We start from the raw sequence: 21,992 nt of genomic DNA on the forward strand, positions 1-21,992 counted from the left end.
TATTAGAAGTCTCAGTGCTCTACGTATAAGAGTGAATATAGATACTGTAGAATACCGTGTTCAAAATAGTTACTCCTATCTGCTAAAACAGCCCTTCTCACCAAATGCGGTCACGTTTACTCGCGTTTGAAGCTTATTGCTGCTTTTCCGTTCCGATTTCTAGATTTCTCATGAAGCTTATTGCCGCTTTTCCGTTCCGATTTCTAGATTTCTCAACTTATCAGCGCATTCTCGAAAAGTTCTGATTTGTACCACGAATATTGTCGCTAAAAACAATATAATGCAACATGTTTTTCTATATTACTGTATGATGGCCTTCGGTTGTCTATTTACGAGATTTTAAGAAAAATCGAAGGTGGGGTTTTTTTATTATTCAAATTTCAGTGAAGTACACTTTTGCCAATAAGAGAACTTTGAGGCAATATATAAAAATTTACATTTGCCCTACGGCAGCAATAAAATATGCACCTAATGAACACACTATATCCTTAAAACGTGTCAAATTTGAAAACGCTGCTTGCATTATTTTCAGAGAAAAAAAAAATGGGGAATACGTAATTTATTTTAAACTGTCGCAAAATTAGAGATTTTTAAAAGCTATTTTCTTAAGGTCTACAAACTTGAAACCGTAAGAATTCATTCTTCATTAGACATGCATTTCAGGTAAAAAATATCTTCCTTGAAACAAAAATATTTGTCTTTTTATAGCATCTGCAATTTTCGAAAATGACAGGTGACGAAATTGGTGGCTCCGTGTTGGTGAAGTTTGATATTTTTTTTTCTCGTAAGTTATGCCGTTAATCATAAAACGAAGTTGACTTTCGGGCTACCTGGTGAGAGGTGCACGAAATATAAAATACTCAATAAAATCTAATATATCAACTTTTGGACTTGTGTCGATCTCTCGTGGAATCACCCTAATGTTTATTTTTTTATATATTTATTTAGCGACAGTCCCCGGAACGCTGTTTACTGGCGAAATCGGCTAGACCCGAGAAGCTTGTGTTCGGCGCTAGTTCGTAATACATTAGAAAAACAAACTGCTCGAAACACGAGATGCCAGAATTGTTAGTATGCGATCGTCCTTATAATTTGGTGACTTATCTTAAGTGTAGTTTATTTTTGTAATTGGTTGGGCATCTTTCATGTACTTTCCAGTATTCGTCGGCCTGTAAAATTTCTCAGCCAAATGGCCATTGTGCTATAATGGAAACACTTTTTAGCAATACAGTTTGCTCGAGGTGGCAAGTTTTAGTAGTTATCAGCCATCTTTCTTGCGAGCGAATGCTCTCGTGAGGCTATGAAAAAATCGTAGTTATTTTTATGTTTTTCTGACGTACATGTTTATTTATTTCAAGGTACCTTACAGGCCCCAGGGGTGGGGGCATTGAGTAAGGGGGGCGATACACTAGATACATGTACATATACATATGGAGTTGACAAAAAGACATGAAAACAAATACAATTGCTATATAATAAACACAAAGCAATATAGATAAGTATATACATGTAAAGATGACGCACACATGCAAACAGTAAGGGAAAGTGTGCGTTTAATGAGCACAAGAAGGGAGCAATTACATGTCACAGCCAGAACTATCTTAAAACGAGTTCATGTTTTACAAAATAAAAAGTAATACCATGTGCGATGAAGATAAAAAAAAAACTATACACAAAAACGAACTCTCGCACGAAACATGGCCAAGGTATTAGCCATGTTTCTCGAATAGTTTCGCTGGGTTATTGCCGAACACTTGTTACTTCAGCGCTGTCCTAAATGAAAACCTTAGCAAATGAGGAAGCTCAGCAAGGGTATTTTCGATTCTCTCATTTGAAGCTGTGGAAAGGCTTCGCTCAAGAGCCAGGATCTCCATGATTCTTCCTTCTTGCGGCAGCCGCATGGGCAAACCTCTTTGAGAGGTTGCGAACCTTTTGTTTACCGGTTTTCACCATTTTTGCATGGTTTCTGGCTCGCAGTGACCTCCGTCGGCACAGGCAGAAAAAGCTAGTGGGCCGCTTTGTGAACACTGTACAGTGTTTATGGTGAACACTAATGGTTGTGGGCACAGTCTCGAACTGCCATCTCGCTCAAAAATAAGTTTTTTGTAGTAGCAGCTCTTGGTCAAGATTTCTGTAGTAGACAACAGCGCACATCATCTCTGACACGTCACCATCGATTAATTCTTGGCTCCTGGACGCGGAACGCAATGAGAAGTTCATAGCTTCATTGAGCGCGAACGGTGTAGCTGACGAGACATCTGATCTGCCCGGAGATGCGTCGTCGCTAGAATCACTCGACCGACTCCATGACCATGACAGGCCCTATTTCATTTTCTGGCATGAGCTCATATCTAGCATGTTTTTTTTTTGTGACCTCCTTGTTTTTGTCGTCACATGTGCCTTCGAGATGCGCTCTGGCAGATCGAGAAAAAGGTGAGGTAATGTTCCTGTTGCCAGCTCCCATTTTTCAATTCAATTAGATTCAATTCAATTTTATTTCATCCCAAGGATGAGGGCAGGCTCGGGAGAAAAGTGACATTTTGTCACTTGAGGAGAACCCCAGCCTCCCTAATACATGGCAAGCAACGTGGACATGGGTACATAGGCCATGAACATATAGGCAGTGAACATAGGCCATGAGATGTTTGGCGCAGTACAAGTCGGAAGATGCACGTACAGTAATGCTATGTACAGAGACTTGTATCAGGATTAAATCCTGATGAAGGCCAGACTCTAGGCCGAAACGTCGAAATAAACCACGTTGTGACCGCTCACGGAGGATCTACTGGACTATATGCAACGCTACGGCCACTCAACCACCATGCCTGCCTATATATATATATATATAGACAGTTCCATAAATGCCTGGACCACCATTTTCACGATAAAAGCACTTCTCTAATGTCACGTGCACTGCATTTCTCAATGATTATTTTTGCCTCCAGTAATTAATTTAATAACAAAGGAACATTAAAACATAACATTTGTCGCCCAAAATTTGTTCTACAGAATGGAAGGTTCCAATGTTGTTGGTGATGAGTAGGGTACGGAAAAGCATGCGTTTCCCGTACAAAAATATCTAAGAAGGCACGATTGTTATGACAAAGAGATTGCTTATATCTTATTGCTAGGGAATACTCGTAAAGTTTGTGAATTGGGACAATATTATAGCACTGAAACAGTTCATCAGTGTGTGCATAGTAGTTGACATTTGCTATAAACCTGATCGCTTTTTTTTATAGTCTGTATATTTTACTTATGTTGGTTGCTGTCGTACTTGCCCATACCAAAAGACAATATTTTACATGCGACAAAAACAAGCTGTTATAAAGTGTTAGTTTAACAGAAACTAGAAGAAAATAACGCATTCGTGCAAGTATGTCCACACATTTTGATAGGTTGGGAATTAGATTATTAATCTGAGGATCCCACGACATTGTGCAATTAAAAAGTACTCCTAAAGTTTTAACGGTTTCTACGATTTCAACAGCCGCGCTACCTATACGTAATCCATTGTCTAAGGAAATCTGTCTCTGCGAATTAAAAACTACAGCTTTTGTTTTTGTTGCATTAATGAGTAATGAATTTCGTTCACTCCATGTGTTTAAGCTTTCTAAAGTAGTGTTTATAAGTATGGTCATGACAGTCATGTCGTTACCTGTAAAGAAAATGCCGGTGTCATCCGCGTATATTATGTATTTAGGTTTGTCACTGACCTTGACAATGCATTTATGTATAGGTTAAAAAGCAGCGGTTTTAGAATGCTACCTTGCGGAACCCCTTTGGTTATTGCCTGGAGAGAATAAAATGAATCCTTAATTTTTACACATTGTGAGCGGTACTTGAAGTAAGATTTCAAAAAAGAAAGTGGAATGCCGCGAACACCATATATTTCTAATTTTTCAAATAAAGCATGATGACAGAGACGGTCGAAAGCCTTAGAAAAATCTATGAAAACACCAATGCAAAGTTCTTTACTCTCAAACGATTTAAGGATTATTTCTTTCTGAGCTAGTAAAGCAGTCTCCGTCGACCTGCCCTTCATAAAACCATGTTGAGATTGGGATATTATGTTAAACTTCATACAAAAATTCATGAGTCTTTTAAAAATAATTTTCTCCAAGCCTTTTGAACAAATGGGTAATATAGAAATTGGCCGATAGTTTGTAAGATCATTCTTGTCTTCTTTTTTATATAACACGCTGACAACGGACGTTTGCATTTGTTTTGGGAAACAGTCTGTTGATAGGGACAAATTATAAATGTGAGAGAGCACAGGAGCTATGATATCGATTGCATGTTTGATTGGGGAAATCTGAATACCATCTATGTCACGAGCGCTGCTCTGTTTTAGCGTGGAAAAAATTGAAACTATTTCTTGATCATCAGTTGGTCGAAGGAAGATGTTCCTTGTCTGTATTGTCATTGCATCAGTTATAGCTGTCCGCGCTGTTTGCGTCGGCTGTGCAACGTTTGTGAGAAAATGATTAAATCTTTCTGCGAGCTCTAAATCTGTAACCGCTCGACCATCTATATTTATTTCAGTAACCCCAGGAGGGATCGGTGTCCTGTGAAGCAAAGCGTTAAGTTTACTCTACAGTTCTGCACTCCCTTTGCAGTTGTCTGCATGGAATTGTTGATTTAAGTAATTTCTTTTTTCTTTCTTGATAAAGGCGTTCGCCTTATTGCGGTATTCCTTAAATGCGGTTAAGTCTGAAGCATCCTTAGTTTTTAAAAACCTTCTGAATAACTTTGATTTCTTCTGGTTTTCTCGAGGTGGAAGTATTTCATTACCATTTATAATGTGCATATGATATTTGACATTATCGTTTGCCTCGAAATGTCACTCACATGTCTTGGACTTGTTAGTCAGCCGTATATCCTTGCAGCACAGCATCTGTGCCCATTTTAAACGTGACAGCGTTAAAGAGTTCGTTTCGCAGAAATTCTGGCGTCTGCGTTGGTTTTGATGGTTGTAAGTAAAAAATAATCATCTTGGGCGTGACAAAAAACTGAGAAAGATGCAAAAGAAGTAAAAATTAAAATTCTGGTTCTGAGAGGGGATTGAACTCGGAGAGTTCGTGGGGCAAGCGGGTGTTCTACTACACAGCCACACGTCTGCTTTTTAGAACCTTTTTATTCAGAAATGAAGAAATAAATATTTATAAAAACCACATTGGTCTACTCACACCGCTTTGATGGTTTAAAAACGCTTCATTTTCACCAATTCATCAAACACCTCCATGCAATCTGGAGGTTAATTCGACGTTCGATATATCTTGTGCACATATTACATTTTCAATAACGTTTCATGTGCCGATGTTGCTTTAGGTTCTATGTGCCTCACGGCCATGCGTTTTATTCAGAGACTCCAATGGCCCAGTAAAGGTATCATATTTCATGGAACACCGCCCTCATTCTGTATTGAAATATAATGTATTTCATGAGGTGTTATCGGCAGATATTTCATCAGGGTCTTTTGTACCACATCCCATAAGAATGCTCGACAGTTTCCGGTTCGTTACACAGAGTGCAGTTTGCGTCCATGAAGTGCATAACCAGGGGGTAGCACACTGGGCTCGTACCCCCCCCCCCCCCCCGAAATGCTTTTCACAATAGCATAGAGAGCAACAAATGACCACTACAAAGGAGTGCCTTGCCTGAAACGAAACAGGTGACCTCCCCCACCCCTTCCCCCCTCAAAAAAAATTTCTGGCTACACTTTGCTTGACTCGAGTAGATGCGCTGGAAGCAACAGTACCTTCAACCATTAGTGGAGCACAGCCCAACATCAGCATCCCAGCACTCGTTGAAAGAAGCGCTTCTTCATCATTCAGTAATTAAAAATAATAAAGACAAAATAACAATACTCAATTATGCAACATTCACGCAACGCATTTACTCGACTTCCCCCTGCACAAATATGCGGTGGCTTTTTTAAACTTATCGGGATCTCTGGGTGGTTCGAAGAAATGATGATCTGTGTCATTTCTGTAAACGCTTTCGCAGCTCGAGGCACAACAATAAGGCATTGTTTGTTGGCGTCCCTTGTCACATGTTAGAACTCTTTCGTAAGAGACGACAGTTCACTACATAATGGCGCGAAGAAGCAACTGCGCGCCGAAAACGTGTCGTCGTGTCTAAGCGGCAAAACGCGCGTTGGTATGTGAAGCAAGACGGAACAGCAGCGTCATTAGTTCACGCGTCAGCCGCTCGTGCCGGGGCGCGCGCGGAGCTGCGAAACTGATCTGGTTATGGTAACATTGCTAGAGATGGTAGAAACTGCCTTCGTGAAAACATTGCAAAAAAACTTAAAAGCCTCCGTAGGCTCATGAATTAAATCGAGAAGAGACCAGTCGGTAGTGCGAATTGTAGAAATGAATTCTCTGTATCGAAAGTTGTGGTGAAATATGAGGTGCCGACTTTAGAGAAATGGGCATCGAAAACTGCAAAAATAAGAAAGTGATCCGTAAGGTCTAACGCCTGCAGCAATTGGTAGGTTGATGTTAGTTAGAACATGATATATAAGAGAATGGGATCTTTCATCCGAGCATCGAGTTGGCAATGTGATGAGACATTCAAGATCATACCCTCTAAAGCGCTCAGTGTAAGCTGTGTATACGCTAGAATTTGCTCAAGAAGTTCGAAGATGTGTTTGTGCCATGTTTAGGACTATACAAAGGTGCAGCGGTGAAGCCTATTCTGAAGGAAAAAGTCATGCCCCGCTTTTGCAAAGCACGTACGATGTCATACACTTTGATAACCAAGGTGTCTGATGCTTTCGACCGATTGGTTGCCTACGGTGTGATATCACCAGTTATAGCTGCAGAATGGGCAATGCCAGTGGTTCCGGTTGGTAAGACTGATGGGTCCATTCGACTGTGTGGAGATTTTCACCTGACAGTGAATACGGCCACAGTGACTGAACAGTACCCACTACCTCGTGTGGATGACATCTTTGCACGACTGATTGGCGGTGAAGTATTTAGTACACTGGATTTGACTCAACCGTACAACTAGCTGCTCCTGGACGACGAGGCCAAGAAGCTGACTGTCATAAACACTCACAAGGGCCTATTCTGCTTTAATAGGCTTCCTTTTGGGATTAGCTCCAGCCATCTTCCAGAGGCATATGGATTCCTTATTCGAAGATCTCCCCGGTGTACAAGCCTATCTGAATGACATTATAATAGCTGAGAAGCGCAATGACACTTCATTGTCATCTTCCTCGGACATCGAGTTGATGCTAATGGGCTCACACCGTAGGACGACACCATTGAAGCAGTTCTTCAAGTACCAATCCCTAAGTCGGTGAGCGAACTGAATTCCTTCTTGGGTTTAATCAACTATTATGCCAAATTTTTACCGAACCTTTCCACAGTCCTAGCTCCATTATACAATCTGCTAACTAAAGGAGCTACGTGGAAATGGCAGCAGGTACACGAGGAAGCAATTCGAAAGGTTAAGCAGGCTATACAAAGGTCAATGTTTTTGACACATTTTGACCCTGACAAACTTTTGAAGTTGGAATGTGACGCTTCGTTTGTAGGAGTGGGGGCAGTATTTTCTCATCGCATCGATGGCACAGATTATCCGATTGGATTTCGCTCTAGAACTTTGTCCAAAGCGGAACAAACGACTCCCAGCTAAATAAAAAAGCATTGGCCATTGTATTCCGCTTGACGTGATTTAAGGACTACTTATATGGCAATCACTTTGTTTTGGTGACAGACCATGAACCACTGACTGGTTTGTTTAAACCAGGAAAAGCCATTCCTCCCATGGCTGCGGCAACGATTCAGAGGTGGGCTCTTCTCTTGGACAACTATAATTACACTTTGCAGTATCGCAGGGGAACCTAAAACTCAAATGCTGATGCCTTAAGTCGCCTGCCATTATTGAACACACTATACGATACCAGCACAGAAAATCCGCCAGAGTATGTCCTGCGCTCGGAATGCTTGGAAAAAGAAGCGATTAGTGTCAGCGTTGTGGTGCATTTTACATAAACGGATCCTCAGCTGCAGCAAGTTAAATTCTGGATCAAAAAAGGCTGGCCAAAATTTTTATCTGCAGAACAGAGCCGCTTGCGGTTGTACTTTAGTAAGAAGGCTGAGCTCACTTGCTACCAAGACTTGGGTCTACTGGGGACACCACATCGTGCTTCCCGTGGCGCTAAATCGACGCATCTTGTATTTGCTTCATGAAACACACCCAGACATGGCAACCATGAAGAACATTGCAAGATCCCTGTTTTGATTTTACGGGTGTAGACAGTGAGATCGAGCGATTGGTGCGTGGATGTACTGCCTGTATACAGGCTGCGGCTATGCCTCTAGCGCAAACATCTGTACCATGGCCCACGACGGGAGAGAAATGGAGCTGGTTGCACGCTGACTATGCAGATCCCATTGAAGGACACATGGTATTGGTAGTTCTAGATGCCAAAACGAAGTGGATGAAGGCAGTTCTAACGAAATCTGCAACAGCAGAAGTGACAGTGGAGGCCCTTAGGGCATTGTTTGCGAGGTTTGGTCTACCACGTACTGTTGCGACGAATAATAGACCTCAGTTCACGGGTTTCCGATTCCGCAGTTTCTTAGAGAATAACCAAGTAAAACACTTGACGACAGCGCCTTATGTTCCCCAATCAAATGGTTTAGCGGAGCGAGCCGTAAGAATGTTTGAAGAAGGCTTGAAGAAAAACGAAAAAATTATCGCTACAAACTCGATTCTTAAGATTTCTGTTCCGTTACCGCCGCATGTCAGTGGAAGAGGGCAAATCTCCAGCGGCGCTTTTGCTGGGGTATCAAATGCGAATTAAACTCGACTGCATTATGTGAACCACAGATGCTGTTAGAGGAAAACCGTGCAATGCCACACTTATTCTGCTGCTTATTCTGCTGTAAACAGACACACGCACGAGAAAAGTGACGGCCGGTAGGGCAGCATGTTTGGACACGAATGTTCTGGCCACGTAAAAGGTGGATACCAGGTATCGTGCGGGACCATCAGGGCAAGCGCATGGTCACAGTGGACACGACTGAGGGAACGGAATGGCTGCATTTTGACCAAGTGCGACAGCGGGTTGTTTCAGTTGACGAATCGTGCGACACTGACACGCTATCGGCCCGTCAAGAACTTTCGGGTGAAAGCGCAAGAGATTCACAGATTCCGGCCACTCAACCTTTGCGGCGCTCAACGCGAAAGCGCCACGCTCCTGATCGTTTGAACTTTTAAGAAGGGAAGAAGCTGTGGCATCATCATCACCAGCAAGAAGCGCGGCTCGCCGGTCTCATGACGCTCCCGCTGCGCAAAAGCTCGGTTTCGCCGAAGCTCTGTCTGACCTGGAATAAATGACGTGCCACCTATGTTCTGTTGAGTCAGTGTCGTGGGTTGTAATATAACCAACCTGAAAGTACAAGCAGGCAGTCTTAGGTGATGCACGCCAGCCGCAACAGCTACTGCGAAATGTTCCGGCTACCGAAAATGTCACTACGCATGTGCACGGCCGTGCTGAGTAACAGTGCACGGCATTTCTGAGATGAAGTGTTGGTAGTGAATCTATGTCGCTCAAAAGTGTCAGTAACCTGGAAGCGACGGACACTGTTTCTTGAGCACGCTGAAAAGTTTTTCAAGTCTTACTGACAAGGATGGAATTATTACATCACGCCAGGGCAGTGCAACTTTAATGCACACTACTAATGGAGCCCGATATATATTCATATATATTGTTACCAACAAATAAAACGCCTCTTGATAAAGACTGTTTATTCAGGGCGAACTTGTGCCTGTGAACTCAAGAAAACAGCCTTTCACACAAAATGTTCTTCGCATGCCACATGAACCTCTTCTGCTCTCTTCATGTATTCGCTGTAATCAGCGCTATTCTCGTTTGTATTGCTGACGGGTAACATCGTGTCTAAGGTCATAGTTACAGTTCTACTTTAAACAAGCTGGAATGGCATGAAGCGTGTCGTTTCCTATACTGCAGTGTTATATGAAAAGGTAGCATACGGTAAAGTACTGTCCCATAAACGATGTTCAGCATCCACATACATGGCGAGCATGTCAGCCAGTATTCTATTGAGCCTCTCAGTTGAGCCTTTTCTCTGCGCATGGTAAGCTGTACTTATTCTGTGGTTGGTATGCGTCAGTTTCATTGTAATTGCAACAAACTGGTGGTAAACGCTGCTTTTTTGTCGGTAATGACAATCTTAGGAGCGCCATGCCGTCGCACTATCTGGCTGACGAGGAACTAAACCACTTCATTCGCAGTTCCTTTTGCGAGAAATGACGCCTCGGCACAGCGGGTCATGTAGTCTGTCGCTACAATAATCCACCGCTTTCTGGATGATGAGACAAGAAAAGGTCCAAGTAAATTCATTTCCACCCGTTGAAATGGCCCCGTCGATGGTTCTGTCAGTTTCAACAGACTCGCTGCATTCAATAGTGGTATTTTGCGTCTCTGGCAACCTCGGCATGACTTGACATAGTGCTGTACAAATGCATTAATTTCGGCCATTAATACCTGCAGCGGATTCTGACTGAAGTCCGGCTAACACCCAAATGCCCAGCTGAAGGGTCATCATGACGTGCTTCTAATATTTCGGTTCGCAGTGACGATGGTTCGAGAAGCAGAAACGTCTCACCCCTGTGTTCGAAGTTTCCCTTGTAAAGAACGTCATTCCAGAGAACGCAGAAACATAGTCCCCGGATGAAAACTCGGGGTACCTTTGCTTGCTGACCCTCCAAGTACTGGATAAGCAGGAGCAGCTCGGGAACCATTCCCTGATGACGGGCCATCTCGGACACATTGAGAGCTCCAAGAAATGGGAAATCTTCATGTTCAGACGATGAATGCTCAGCTGGTCCATGTGACAGGCAATCTGCGTCATTGTGCTTGAGGCCGGATTTGTACACAACAGTGATGTCATATTCCTCCATCTAGTGAGTCTTCCTGAAAGGTCCTTTATGTTTGCCAGCCAGCGCAGGGAGTGATTGTCGCTGATCGCCCTAAAGGCTATGCCGTATAGATATGGACGAAACTTACTGATGGCCCATATAACTACCAGGTATTCCTTCTCTATTGGACTCACTCGGCATTTGATAGAGTACGGCTTGGGTATGCAATAACTTTGTCTTGTCCACTCTGCCATTGAATGAGGATGGCGCCAAGGCCAACGTTACTGGCGTCGGTATGGATTTCTGTTTCAGCGTCTTCATAATAGTGAGCTAAAATAGGAGGAGATTGCAAACGTACATAGGAAATCAGTGAAATTATTTTTTTGTTCTTCCTAATAATTTAGCAAGCTTGGCATAGTTTTCAACGAAGCGTCTATAGTAGGCACATAGTCCCAGGAATCATCTCATATCCTTTTTTGCCATGCCTTCGGAAAGTTTTCGACAGCTGTAATCTTTTTGTGATTTGGGCGGACACCTTCAGCACTAACAATGTGCCCAAGGAACCGAAGCTCGCGAAATCCTATGTGGCAATTTTTCGGTTTGATAGTTAGTGCTGCCACGCACATGACATCCAATACTGTCTTTAGCTGGTGGATATGCTGCTCAAAGGTAGAAGAAAAAACTACTGCATCATCGAGATAGACGAGGCACGATTGCCATTTAAGTGCGGAAAGGACAGTAACCATCATCCTTTCAAAGGTTGCGGAAGCAGAGCGCAAGCCAAAAGGGAGTACTTTGAACTCATATAGATCATCGGCTGTCACAAACGCCGTCTTCTCGCGATCTCGTTCATTCACTTCGATTTCCCAGTACCTGCTTTTTAAATCCAATGACGAAAAAAAATGAGCGTATCGTAGTTTGTCTAAAGTATCATCGATTCATGGTAGTGCATAAACATCCCGCTTCCTGACGAGGTTCAGCTTTCTGTAGTCAACACAAAACATCAGTGTGTTGTCCTTCTTTTTGACCAATACCACCAGTGATATCAGCCCAGGGACTATGTGACGGCTGTATTACGTCGTCTTTCAGGATTTCCTGTACTTGTTTTCTTATGGCTTCTCGTTATTTTGGAGCTACTCGGTATGGATGCTGATGCACTGGTCTTACATTTTCGTTGACCACGATTCAGTGCTTTGCGACTGGAGTTTGTCCGAATTTCAACGAAGTGGAAAAGCAATCTGCAAATTCTTTGACCAAATTAACAATCTGCTCTCTCTGTGGTGACGAGAGCTCGCTGTGGATGTCTATTGATTGAAGGACGCTGTCCACTGGTGCAGAATCTGGCGGGTTCCTATCAAGAGCGCAAACATTCGCAACTTCAAAATATTCATTCAGGGTTGCTATGGCTGTTCTCTTTGCCACGTGCTGCACCTCACTGCCAGAGTTGGTTAATAGGATGTCAGCACATCCATTACAAAGGTTCACCAAACCTCTTGCCACGCATATTCCCTTTTCGATTAGCATTCCGATGTTTCCGTCGGCTAGTACCCCATAATCACGACATATGTCACTTCTCACAAGAACTGTCGCACTCGAACGTAGCGGCACGGTCATGTCTTCATCCAAAACACAGAGAGGTGAAACGGCTGGTTGCTCGGTTAGACACATTTCGACTGCGTTCTCTGTAGAAAAGGAGACATTAGATTCTTGCAAGTCAATGATTGTGCTATTTGCCTGCAAGAAGTCCATGCCTAAAATTAGCTCACGGGAACACTCGGGAAGAACAATGAAGCTGCCGACATATACGAATCCTCTGATCCCTATTCTTGTTGCGCGCAGTCCCACGGGGCTGACTAAGTGCCCTTTAGCAGTACATATTTTATGTCCGGTCTACTGAGTCAGTAGATTTTTCAACTTCTTTGCGAAGACGCTACTGACCACGGAGCAGTTCACCCCAGTGTCTATCAGTGCAATAACTTCCATGTCGTCGATGGTGACTAACAGTTTAGAGGTAACGTCATCATTACTGCACGTATATGTCGTTGCTTAACTGCAGTCGTCCGGTCAGGCCAGCGATGGAGGGTCATCTGTTTTCCGAGTATCAGCGGCCTTGCCTCCACAGGTCACTGGCTCTAGTTTTTTCACCGTGGGCTAGGTGATCGAGGTCTCGGGAAAATAGATGATGGTCTAGGACTTGGCGACCGGTAGCGCATTGGGCGACCGGTAGCGCACACTAATGTGGTAGCGCATTAGTGTGCTAAAAGCGGTGCGGATCGCGATTCCCATTGCCGAGTGTCCTGAAGCATATGGCGCGAGGATAAAAACTTTTGGATCCCGTAAGGGCGCCCACCGTTCCGCGGACAGGGTGCATTGACTAGGAAGCTATTGAAATTTTCGCGCTTGAATTTCACTGCATGAAATGAGACATTGAGCTCTTATTTTTCTTACATTCTAGATGCAGTCCCACTCGGCGATAATAACATGCTCGTTAAAGGTGGCCTGTCTCCCCACATTGGTAGCAGAGGGGCCGCCGGTCTGCAGTGCACCACACATCGCTCTTATGGTGTCTTGCTTCCGGTATGGACCGGAGCATGGCGCGCGGAAATGTCGAGGGTATGACGGCAGCTTGAGCAATGTTTGGGTGTCCAATATGTCCATTTTCATGGAGTAATATCTTTTAAAAGAAACTAGTAATCTTTCAATACTAACACAAAAAAATTGGCAATCGCATGCAATGATCAATGGTCATATGGTGGGGTAGATCGATTTGTTCATGTTTTTGCAGCCAGAGGCGCCATAGGTCATTTCTAAGTAAAGTGTGTTGGAAGGGAAGCCCTTCGGCTCCTTCTGTCTTTATCTGCTTCTGCCTGGAACATTCGCTCACAACCCAAAACACCCAACACTGCAGTGTTGCATGAATATAGCCTCTGGACTTGTCAGAAAAAGTATGCAGAGTACAAGGCAAGGACTTTAGGTATAGTGATCTGTTATGCAATAAAAAGTAAAAAGCGAGCAGTTTTCTGGAAAGGAAAGCCAAAGCTAAAAAGAAATTCGGGAAGCGATTAAGGAGGAGCGATGTGAAGCATCACGGGAGCATAAATAGGCAAAGAAAGAAATAGGCACAGCGGCCTCAGTACACAGTCTAGAAAAGATCGGAAAGAGAAAAAAAAAAATAAATCTGTTGTGGGGATATTGGTCGAATGAGGGTGAAAGTGAGAGAGACTGCATTATTTCAGAGTGACACGGAATCGCGAGGCAGGAAGTGCGCCACCAAGCAATGACTTACTATAGAGGAAATCACTTGGAAGTGCCAACTGGAGAGGTAACAGCTGATCTTGATCAAAAAGAATATCAAGGCGGTAGGCGTAACAGAGCTAGTTTCTGATTCTTCTTAGTGTAAACAGAAGGCGCTACAAGTAAAATGACCTCTCTACAGCTGTGTTTCTCATTTTTCGTACAACACAACTGAAAATGAGCAGCTGTCTTAGTAGTGCATTGGCAGCACACAGCTTTGTGAGGAGGCTTCCTTCCCTCTCAAACAACGCTTCTCGTGTGACTGGCCGCTGAGAGGCACAATGCCTGCAGGCCTCCAAAAACTTCGTTTGGCCGTCTATTCACGTCGATGATATTGGTGTTCATGGGATGGAATACAGTCAAACCTCGTTATAACGAAGTTGAAGGAGACACATAATTACTTCATTATAATCATTAGTTTGTTATAGCCAATGTCCATTTCTACCAGCAATTTGCCAGCAAGAGAGAATGTACACACCAACGAATATCACAGCAGCTCGCCGTGCAGAAAAAAATGGCTGTCGGAAGGCAAAAAATAGCAAAATAACAAAGAACAATGCACTTTATTTTCGCCAAACTCAGTACACCAGCTGGCAAATCACTTCAAAGAAAACTAGTCCTTAATATTTTTGACTTTGCCAAGTCTTTACGCTGATGACTGCTTTTTCAGCTGCAGCAGTTATTTAGAGTCCGTCATAGTAAGCACCAGAGAAGCAGCACAGCAGGTCTGTCGCATCCAGCACTTGCGCGGGTGTCGGGTTCACCGACATTAGGCTCCGGGGTGTCAACACATTCGTCACTGTTTCGAAGCCACTGTTCTGTTTTCATTCAGCATGATTTCTGCATCTGACAACTCTTCGATTGTCACCGCATCAGCATCGGCACCGACGTACATGCAGAAAGTGTCACTGTCAGGCACAACGCTGGCGTCAAGGAGAGCGCCCTACGACGTCTAGGCCTGGCCGCCCGTGACACCCGACATCGCCGAAATCTTCGGCCACTTTTTTTTTCTTGACACCAGACTCAACGACTTTCAACATTGCTGACTTCTGCTCGATTGTTTGTTTCTGCGCTTACGTTTGCCGCTGCCATTGTCCATCTTGTGTCTAGTGGCAGAAACTGATAGAGGTGGTATTGCTCTTCCACAGCGAACGATAAAGACGAACGCTACGATCTCCGCCGCCCCGTCGGTTTGCGAGGCCCCGGCGTGCCCCGGTGCGGAGCTGATGAGGTGAAGGAGGTCAGATGCGCGGGCGGGTCAACGAGTTTTACAGGAGAGGGGAGGCGGGCTGTCGCGCACGCTCGTGGAGCTACTGCACGTGCGAGTCCATTAGTTTCTGAGGAAAGAGGAAGCAGGGAAACTGGCTCCCACACGTGTGTTGGCAGGCCGCAAGCGACTTTCGGGGAGCGCAAGGCGCAAGTTTTCAATTACCTCAGCCGTGATGAGATGTAATAATGTAAACCGTCGTGCCCTGTAAGATATTGAACTGACGTATACCAAAATGATCGGCAAATGCTCATTGCAGGTGAATGGTTCGTTATGTGTGTTGTGAGGAAATTTTTGCTTCATTATAAGAAGGTTTTAGATACATGGGCGTCTATGGGAATTTCAAAGGGTATTACAATTGCTTTGTTATATTCATTAGTTCTATATATCTCGCTTTGTTGCAACGAGGTTTTAATGTAATAGTACATTAGTTTTATTGTTTCTTACACTTCCCCAAAAAAGCTTGCTCATTCATGCAAAAAGCAGCATTTTGCTGATGTTGCAGTGTCTGAATACGATACTCTCTTTGGTGCCTGTCCAGTCTTCTTTGCCCGTGAAGAAAATGCATAATTTTACCCCGACGTGCTGTGTTAAATGCACGTGCGACTTGGTTCTACATTCACCTGTAAATGAAACTTTGTAGCAATTCAGATTCGCTGTTTTCAAAAAAATACAGTGAACGAGCGCGATATGTTATTCAGCACATTTGAGATGGCCACCAGAATGATGTGGAACATTGGAACAGCAATGTACTTTGATGTGCAAAGACCTAGCCAATAAATAGCATCAGAAATAAACTGAAAAATGGAAAGCCTATTTTGAAGAAGTTTGGGCAATGCAATATGGTGTTGTGAAACGAACGTAAATGTTGGTGCAGCCATAGATGTAGGACGTGATTTTGTATAGGTACATCTCATATTGCTATTTTTTTAGCATTTCACTCAGTGGTGAAGGCCTACAACATTGGGATCCTTGTGCGCTAATGGGTAAAAGCTAAAAAGTAATGTGTATTCTGTGATTACAATACCTGGCCGCTATAACATTTGGATCCTTGTGCGCTAATGGGTAAAAGCTAAAAAGCAATGTGTATTCTGTGATTACAATACTTGGCCGCTGTACTACTTCACTGTTTTGGGAGGTGGCAAAAGTAGTTGAATGTTTCATAAATCGATAGCTGCTTTGCTGTGTCAAGCTTACATATGTACTGCATTTGTATTGAAAGCGAGTCTGTTAAATTGTCATTTACTGATGCGCTTGCCCTAAACTGTCAAGTCTTTTTTTCTATTTTCAGACATGGGCACTTACAATGCTGTTGTCGAGACCATACAGAATGCCAAGGATTATTACCCAACCATGGCCCCTGCGTAACGTCATGAATCTATGGCACTTTATTTTTTTTTTTTTTATGTCTGGCACTGACAAGAGCCTGTTGGGTCCTGGTATGAGAACATTCGTATTGCAGTGTCAGCATTGCAGGAAGTGAACATTTTATTTGTTTATGGCAAAGTAAAACAATCGGCACAAGAATTTCTCGCATTTATTTGTTATGCTGTATATTTTTTATTCAGCTGCTGCACACTCACTTGGGTAAATCCACAGGGGGCACACACTGAAATATAAATGTAAAATAAATGAATACTAACAATGAATGGCATCATAATCGAAATAATCTACAAATTTTATTAATATCTTCTACTCTGAAAACTCGAGCAACTTGTCCCACTCCTTTATAGATTTGGAAGATTATAGTGTTCACATACCTCAAGTCTCATAGCTTCTGTGTATTTTAGAGGCGAAGCTCCTTAAGCCCTGGGTGGTGCATCCACAATGTATGTACAGTCAAACCTCAATATATCGAACACGGATATATCGAATTATTGCCTATATCGAACGGTTTGTATATCACGCGGGAAATTGCATGCATTATTGTTTTTTTATTCAGAACAAAGTTTGACATTTAATGGATATATCAAACTCAAGCACCCCTAACTGCCCGTGCTCCGTTGACAGGCGGCGAGCTTTCCCGCAACTCTCGAAAGTAGCGATAGAGCGGCGGGCGTTTACGAATGCTGCACACATCGATGGCGCCGAGTGCGCCACTTTAACGTAGTGGTGTACGCGCGCCGCAGCCTTGCGGTAGAGGTCCTTGAATGAGAAAAGTGAAGAGAAAAGCGCGGAGCTGTTATTGTCTTTCAATACGAAGGCACCGACAGAGCTTCGCGCGGGGGGAGTGGGAGGTAAAGATTGAGGGGGAAAGTGTAGGAGGGAAAGGACGCATACAACTGTCTCAGACGCGGCTCGCGCTGCCGCCAGGAAAGGGAAAGCAGTCAGGCGAGCCGGCATAGGCGCGCCATGTGCATGCTTTACACCCGGACCTACGCCGCAGCCGTGCAGTCGTTGCAGTCTCTATGGTATCAACGGCACACTGCGCACTTGTTGCAAGCTCCTCCCCCATAGCATCGGCAGGCATCGGTCGTTGTGCTCGCAGTGTTCGTGCGTTCGGAGTTATGCCTGTCGCGCGCTATGGTGCGCAACAGGCCTAACTCTGACCGGCGGAGCTCACGGCGGAGCTCACGGATATGGAGATTGTCGCCGAAGCTACTGCTGAGCAGCCAAATGAAGACTCTGCCGAAGTGGATCCCGCAAGCGCTGATGGCGCCCCGCTCCCGACATCAGCTGAGGTCGTAGCTGCCTTGGCCCTTGTGCGCCGTCACTGCGGCGCGATTGAAGGCACCGGCCTATCACTTATTGATCGCCTGGACTATATTGAGGACGCAGTCGTCAAACACGCCATGGCCAACAAAAAGCAGGCTACTCTTTTTCAATATTTTAAACCAACACAACAAATACTATGTTTGAATCTTCAAGTGAGTATTTACTGCACCACGCTTGAACGGTTCGTTGTAGTTTTTAGCAAGCTGCTGACGCATTTTTTTCGTGATTTTTTTTATATCGAATTCTGGATATATCGAACTATTTCGCGATCGCCGCGCCGTTCGATATATCGAGGTTTGACTGTAGTAGTTGTAGTCGTCATCGTCGTTGTAGTAGTACGTAGCCTCCTCCACGGCCAGACTAGAGGAGCGGAAGGTGCGCATTGAGGAGGAAACCTGCGCACATTAATCATAAATAAAAAGATAGTTCTTTCTCAAATTACCTATAGACGAGTATTGGCGACTTAATCTGCAATAAAATTTGCCTTGAATTCGATGCTTACTAAACAAAACTAGTATCAGAAGGACTCACTTTAAGCACTATCTCCACAGAAAGGGTTGCCATGTTTAACTCACTGGGCGTAACCTCCTTGGTTTTAGCAAGGTTTAACGAGGTTTGGGCCGCAGTACCATGTATTAGAGGCAACGAAAAGTCGGAGCTGGACACAAAGCGCAGGCTGTAAAGAAGTGCACGCGTGCCGCACTTCTATTCCGGCTTCGCCACTTCTCGTTTAGTCCTTGAAATGTCCGCTGAGTGGCAGTACTTCTATATGATGACTATATGATGAAAACATGCAAGATAGTGGTACTTGGTGTGTTCGCTAGATAGACAGACGAATGGGAATGGACAGACAGATGCATGGACGGACAGATGCTCAGATGGATGGACGCACGGACAGAAGCGCAAACGGACTGACAAATGCTTCACCTCACTCATCATCATGCACTCCGTGGATATGCTTTGATTTTTTTTTTTTTCGGGATATCGGTGAAAATTTTTGTAAAAAATAACCAGCCTTTTCACCATCCCCATAGCGTGTCGTCATGGGTGGAGACATATCAAGTACCTAAATACTACTGTCTAAAAACAATGAATATACTAAAACTACTGTCACACACAACATGCGGAAGCAACATTAAATGTTTAATGGACCTATACAGGGGTCTTGTGAAGACACGTTTGGGCTATGATAGTGTAGTGTATCACTCTACGACACCAAGTGCGTTGACAATGCTCGATTCGGTTTACCATTGGGGCATCTGCCTAGCCACTGGTGCCTTCAGGACGAGCCCTGTTCAAGGTAACCTACGTAGAGTCCAATGAGTGGTAATTCGTTTCTTAACGGACATACAATACATTCACATAATTTGTCTGAAAGTGAATGCACAATGTGAACACCCTGCTTATTATGCTGTAAATGATGCTTGATGTGCCACTTTATTCCACACAATCAACATAAAGTGAGAGAGCTTTCCTCACTTTGTGTCAGGAAGCTCACTGAAAAAACGAATGTTTCGATTTTTACACTCCGAGTAATGCCTCTAGCAAAACCATAAGTACCATGGAATTGTCAGCAAATTGACTGTGACATATCCTTCATTGAAACCTTGGAGTATGCGCCACAGGTGCACATACGTATGCACTTTCTTGAACTGCAGGCAAAGTACTGCTGTCCCGAGTTTCCAAATGCAAAGCACTTCTTAGTGAACTTTGGCGATTATAAGCATATCTGCCTGCCTGCCTGCCTGTCTGTTTGTCTGGCTGCCTGCAACTTTTAGCTCTCCTGGCCGTTTTGATAATGGTATCGATACTAAAACTGGTATGTCATAACATGACTGTATCACTAGCATAAGTGACTAGTCATAACGTGAAAATCATGACATGAATGTCATGATTTACATTCCATGATCTTTCTGCTCTTGCGATGGTTTCGTTCACATACCACATTGCAAAACTGGTATGGCATGACTTGACTGAATGGCAAACATCAATCGCGAACCCTAATGTGAAAATCCTGACATGCATGCCATGAAAGTCATGACTGCACACTACGCTTATAGCGTGCTCCCGGCCGTTTCGCTAGCTCCACATATACTAAATTTTTATCGCGTGACGTGAATAGATGATGAAGGTAAATGACACATTCAAAAATGACAACACATGCGTGGTGAACATGAATGGCAAACCTCAACGTGAAAATCGGGACATGCATGTCATAAAAGTCATGACTACACGCCACGCTTATAGCATGCTCGCGGCTGAGTCGTTAGCTCTACACATACTGAATTTGGTAGCGCGATGTGAATGGACGAAAATAAATGAGCCGTCTAAACGGGATAATCGTGGCATGGAAGTCTTGTACGGCATAATTTATGTCCGTCTCATAACGTTGTGCTGATTTTAAAGTAACATACGAGCTTGCAGTAGGAAGGAAAGGTAGACTAGTTAGTCATTCATAATTGTTCTGTGAACTGGGAGCGCGGGAGGATGACAGACACAAAGCAAAAAGGAGGCACACAGCACGAGCGCTCGTGCTGTGTGCCTCCTTTTTGCTTCGTGTTAGTGATTCTCCCGCGCTCCCAGTTCGCTGAAAAAATATTGACCTTCCTGATTCGTTGCCACTGTGCATGAGATCTGCCAATTTTTTTACTAATGCTTCCAAGTCCCCTGCCGGTGTACATTATGCTGGGATCTGGCCTTCATTTACAGACTTCGCCACTTTGCACCCAGAAACAAGTATGTTCACAGTAGAAGATTTTGCTCTGTTGACTGCTGGGAAACATACTGGCTAGAAAAAGTTAGAAAAATTAATTACATTCACCGACTCTCTGAGTGTGCTAAAAGCCATTATTCCTCTCCGAAAGAATAAAAACCTCATAGTGATGAGACTGTTTCTTTACTTTGCATTGTGTATGCATCCAGCCAACATGTGTTGTGCTGGGTGCCTGGACTTGAAAGACAGCGAAGGCAATGTCTTAGATGACCAGCTAGCCACTTCATCCCACGTAAATTCTTCTAATACAGTTGAACCGATTTATAAGAGACAAATGGGTATAAGAGACACCAGTGTGCCTTCATTAAAATGCGGGTTGATAGAAAAATGCATACGAGGTACTCTGCTTAAAAGAGGTGTCTTATGTCAGTGACAAGAATTGCTGCCCGGAGGATGCCACCTATAAAGAGGTTTAACTGTACATCCCTGGGTGTCTTTCTACAAACTTGAAGCCCTTTTTAAAGAAAATGCTCGAGGCCTTCTGGCAAAAATACTGAAATATAGACACGCGATGTTACACTTGATACTTGCAGAGGGTGTCCATACCTCAGTAGCTGGACACCCTCTGCAAAAATGTGCCACACTGAAGTAACATTATGCAGACTCAAAATGGGCACACACAGCACACGCGCGTACCTTTTGTCCTGTGATGAGCCACCAAGCTGTCATAAATGTGGCTAGCCACTCCGAGTCCTTCACATATCTTGCTGAAATGCCGGGAACTTGAAGCACTTAGGAGAAAACATATTCCGGTACCATTTCGACAGCAGGTCTCACTACACCCAACAATGTTCCTTGGCGAGGATTGGTTTTTTGAAGTTTGAGTGTCTCTTAGGTTATTTTAAAGAATTTCGAAGATTTCACGCCATATACACAGGTGATCTGTAAGCACGATCTCTTGGGAGGGATCGATGCTGCGGTAGTTTCATCCACCTAACAACATCGCTAATCATGTCCCTTACCGTGGCCTGGTGCTCTTTGGCCACCACTGGCTCTTGTGCCTTAAAATACTACATATAATCGTCATGAAACAATTAA

The 21,992-nt window shown here is 43.8% G+C and overlaps 1 protein-coding gene across 2 annotated transcripts in view; it reads left to right on the plus strand.

The window, feature by feature from the left end:
* The window catches only part of LOC119178071 (replication protein A 14 kDa subunit), a 105,701-nt gene extending 88,708 nt beyond the window's left edge, over positions 1 to 16,993 (plus strand). For both annotated transcript variants that reach the window (XR_005110633.2, XM_037429234.2), the window contains one exon: positions 16,758 to 16,993. Coding sequence is in view for 1 of the 2 variants with exons in the window: in XM_037429234.2 (XP_037285131.1) it covers positions 16,758 to 16,834 (77 nt within the window). In the remaining variant the exon portion in view is untranslated. The remainder of the gene's footprint in view (positions 1 to 16,757) is intronic.
* The last annotated feature ends 4,999 nt before the right edge of the window (positions 16,994 to 21,992 follow it).

This window comes from Rhipicephalus microplus, chromosome 1 (assembly GCF_043290135.1).
Source record: "Rhipicephalus microplus isolate Deutch F79 chromosome 1, USDA_Rmic, whole genome shotgun sequence".
Lineage (NCBI taxonomy): Eukaryota > Metazoa > Arthropoda > Arachnida > Ixodida > Ixodidae > Rhipicephalus > Rhipicephalus microplus.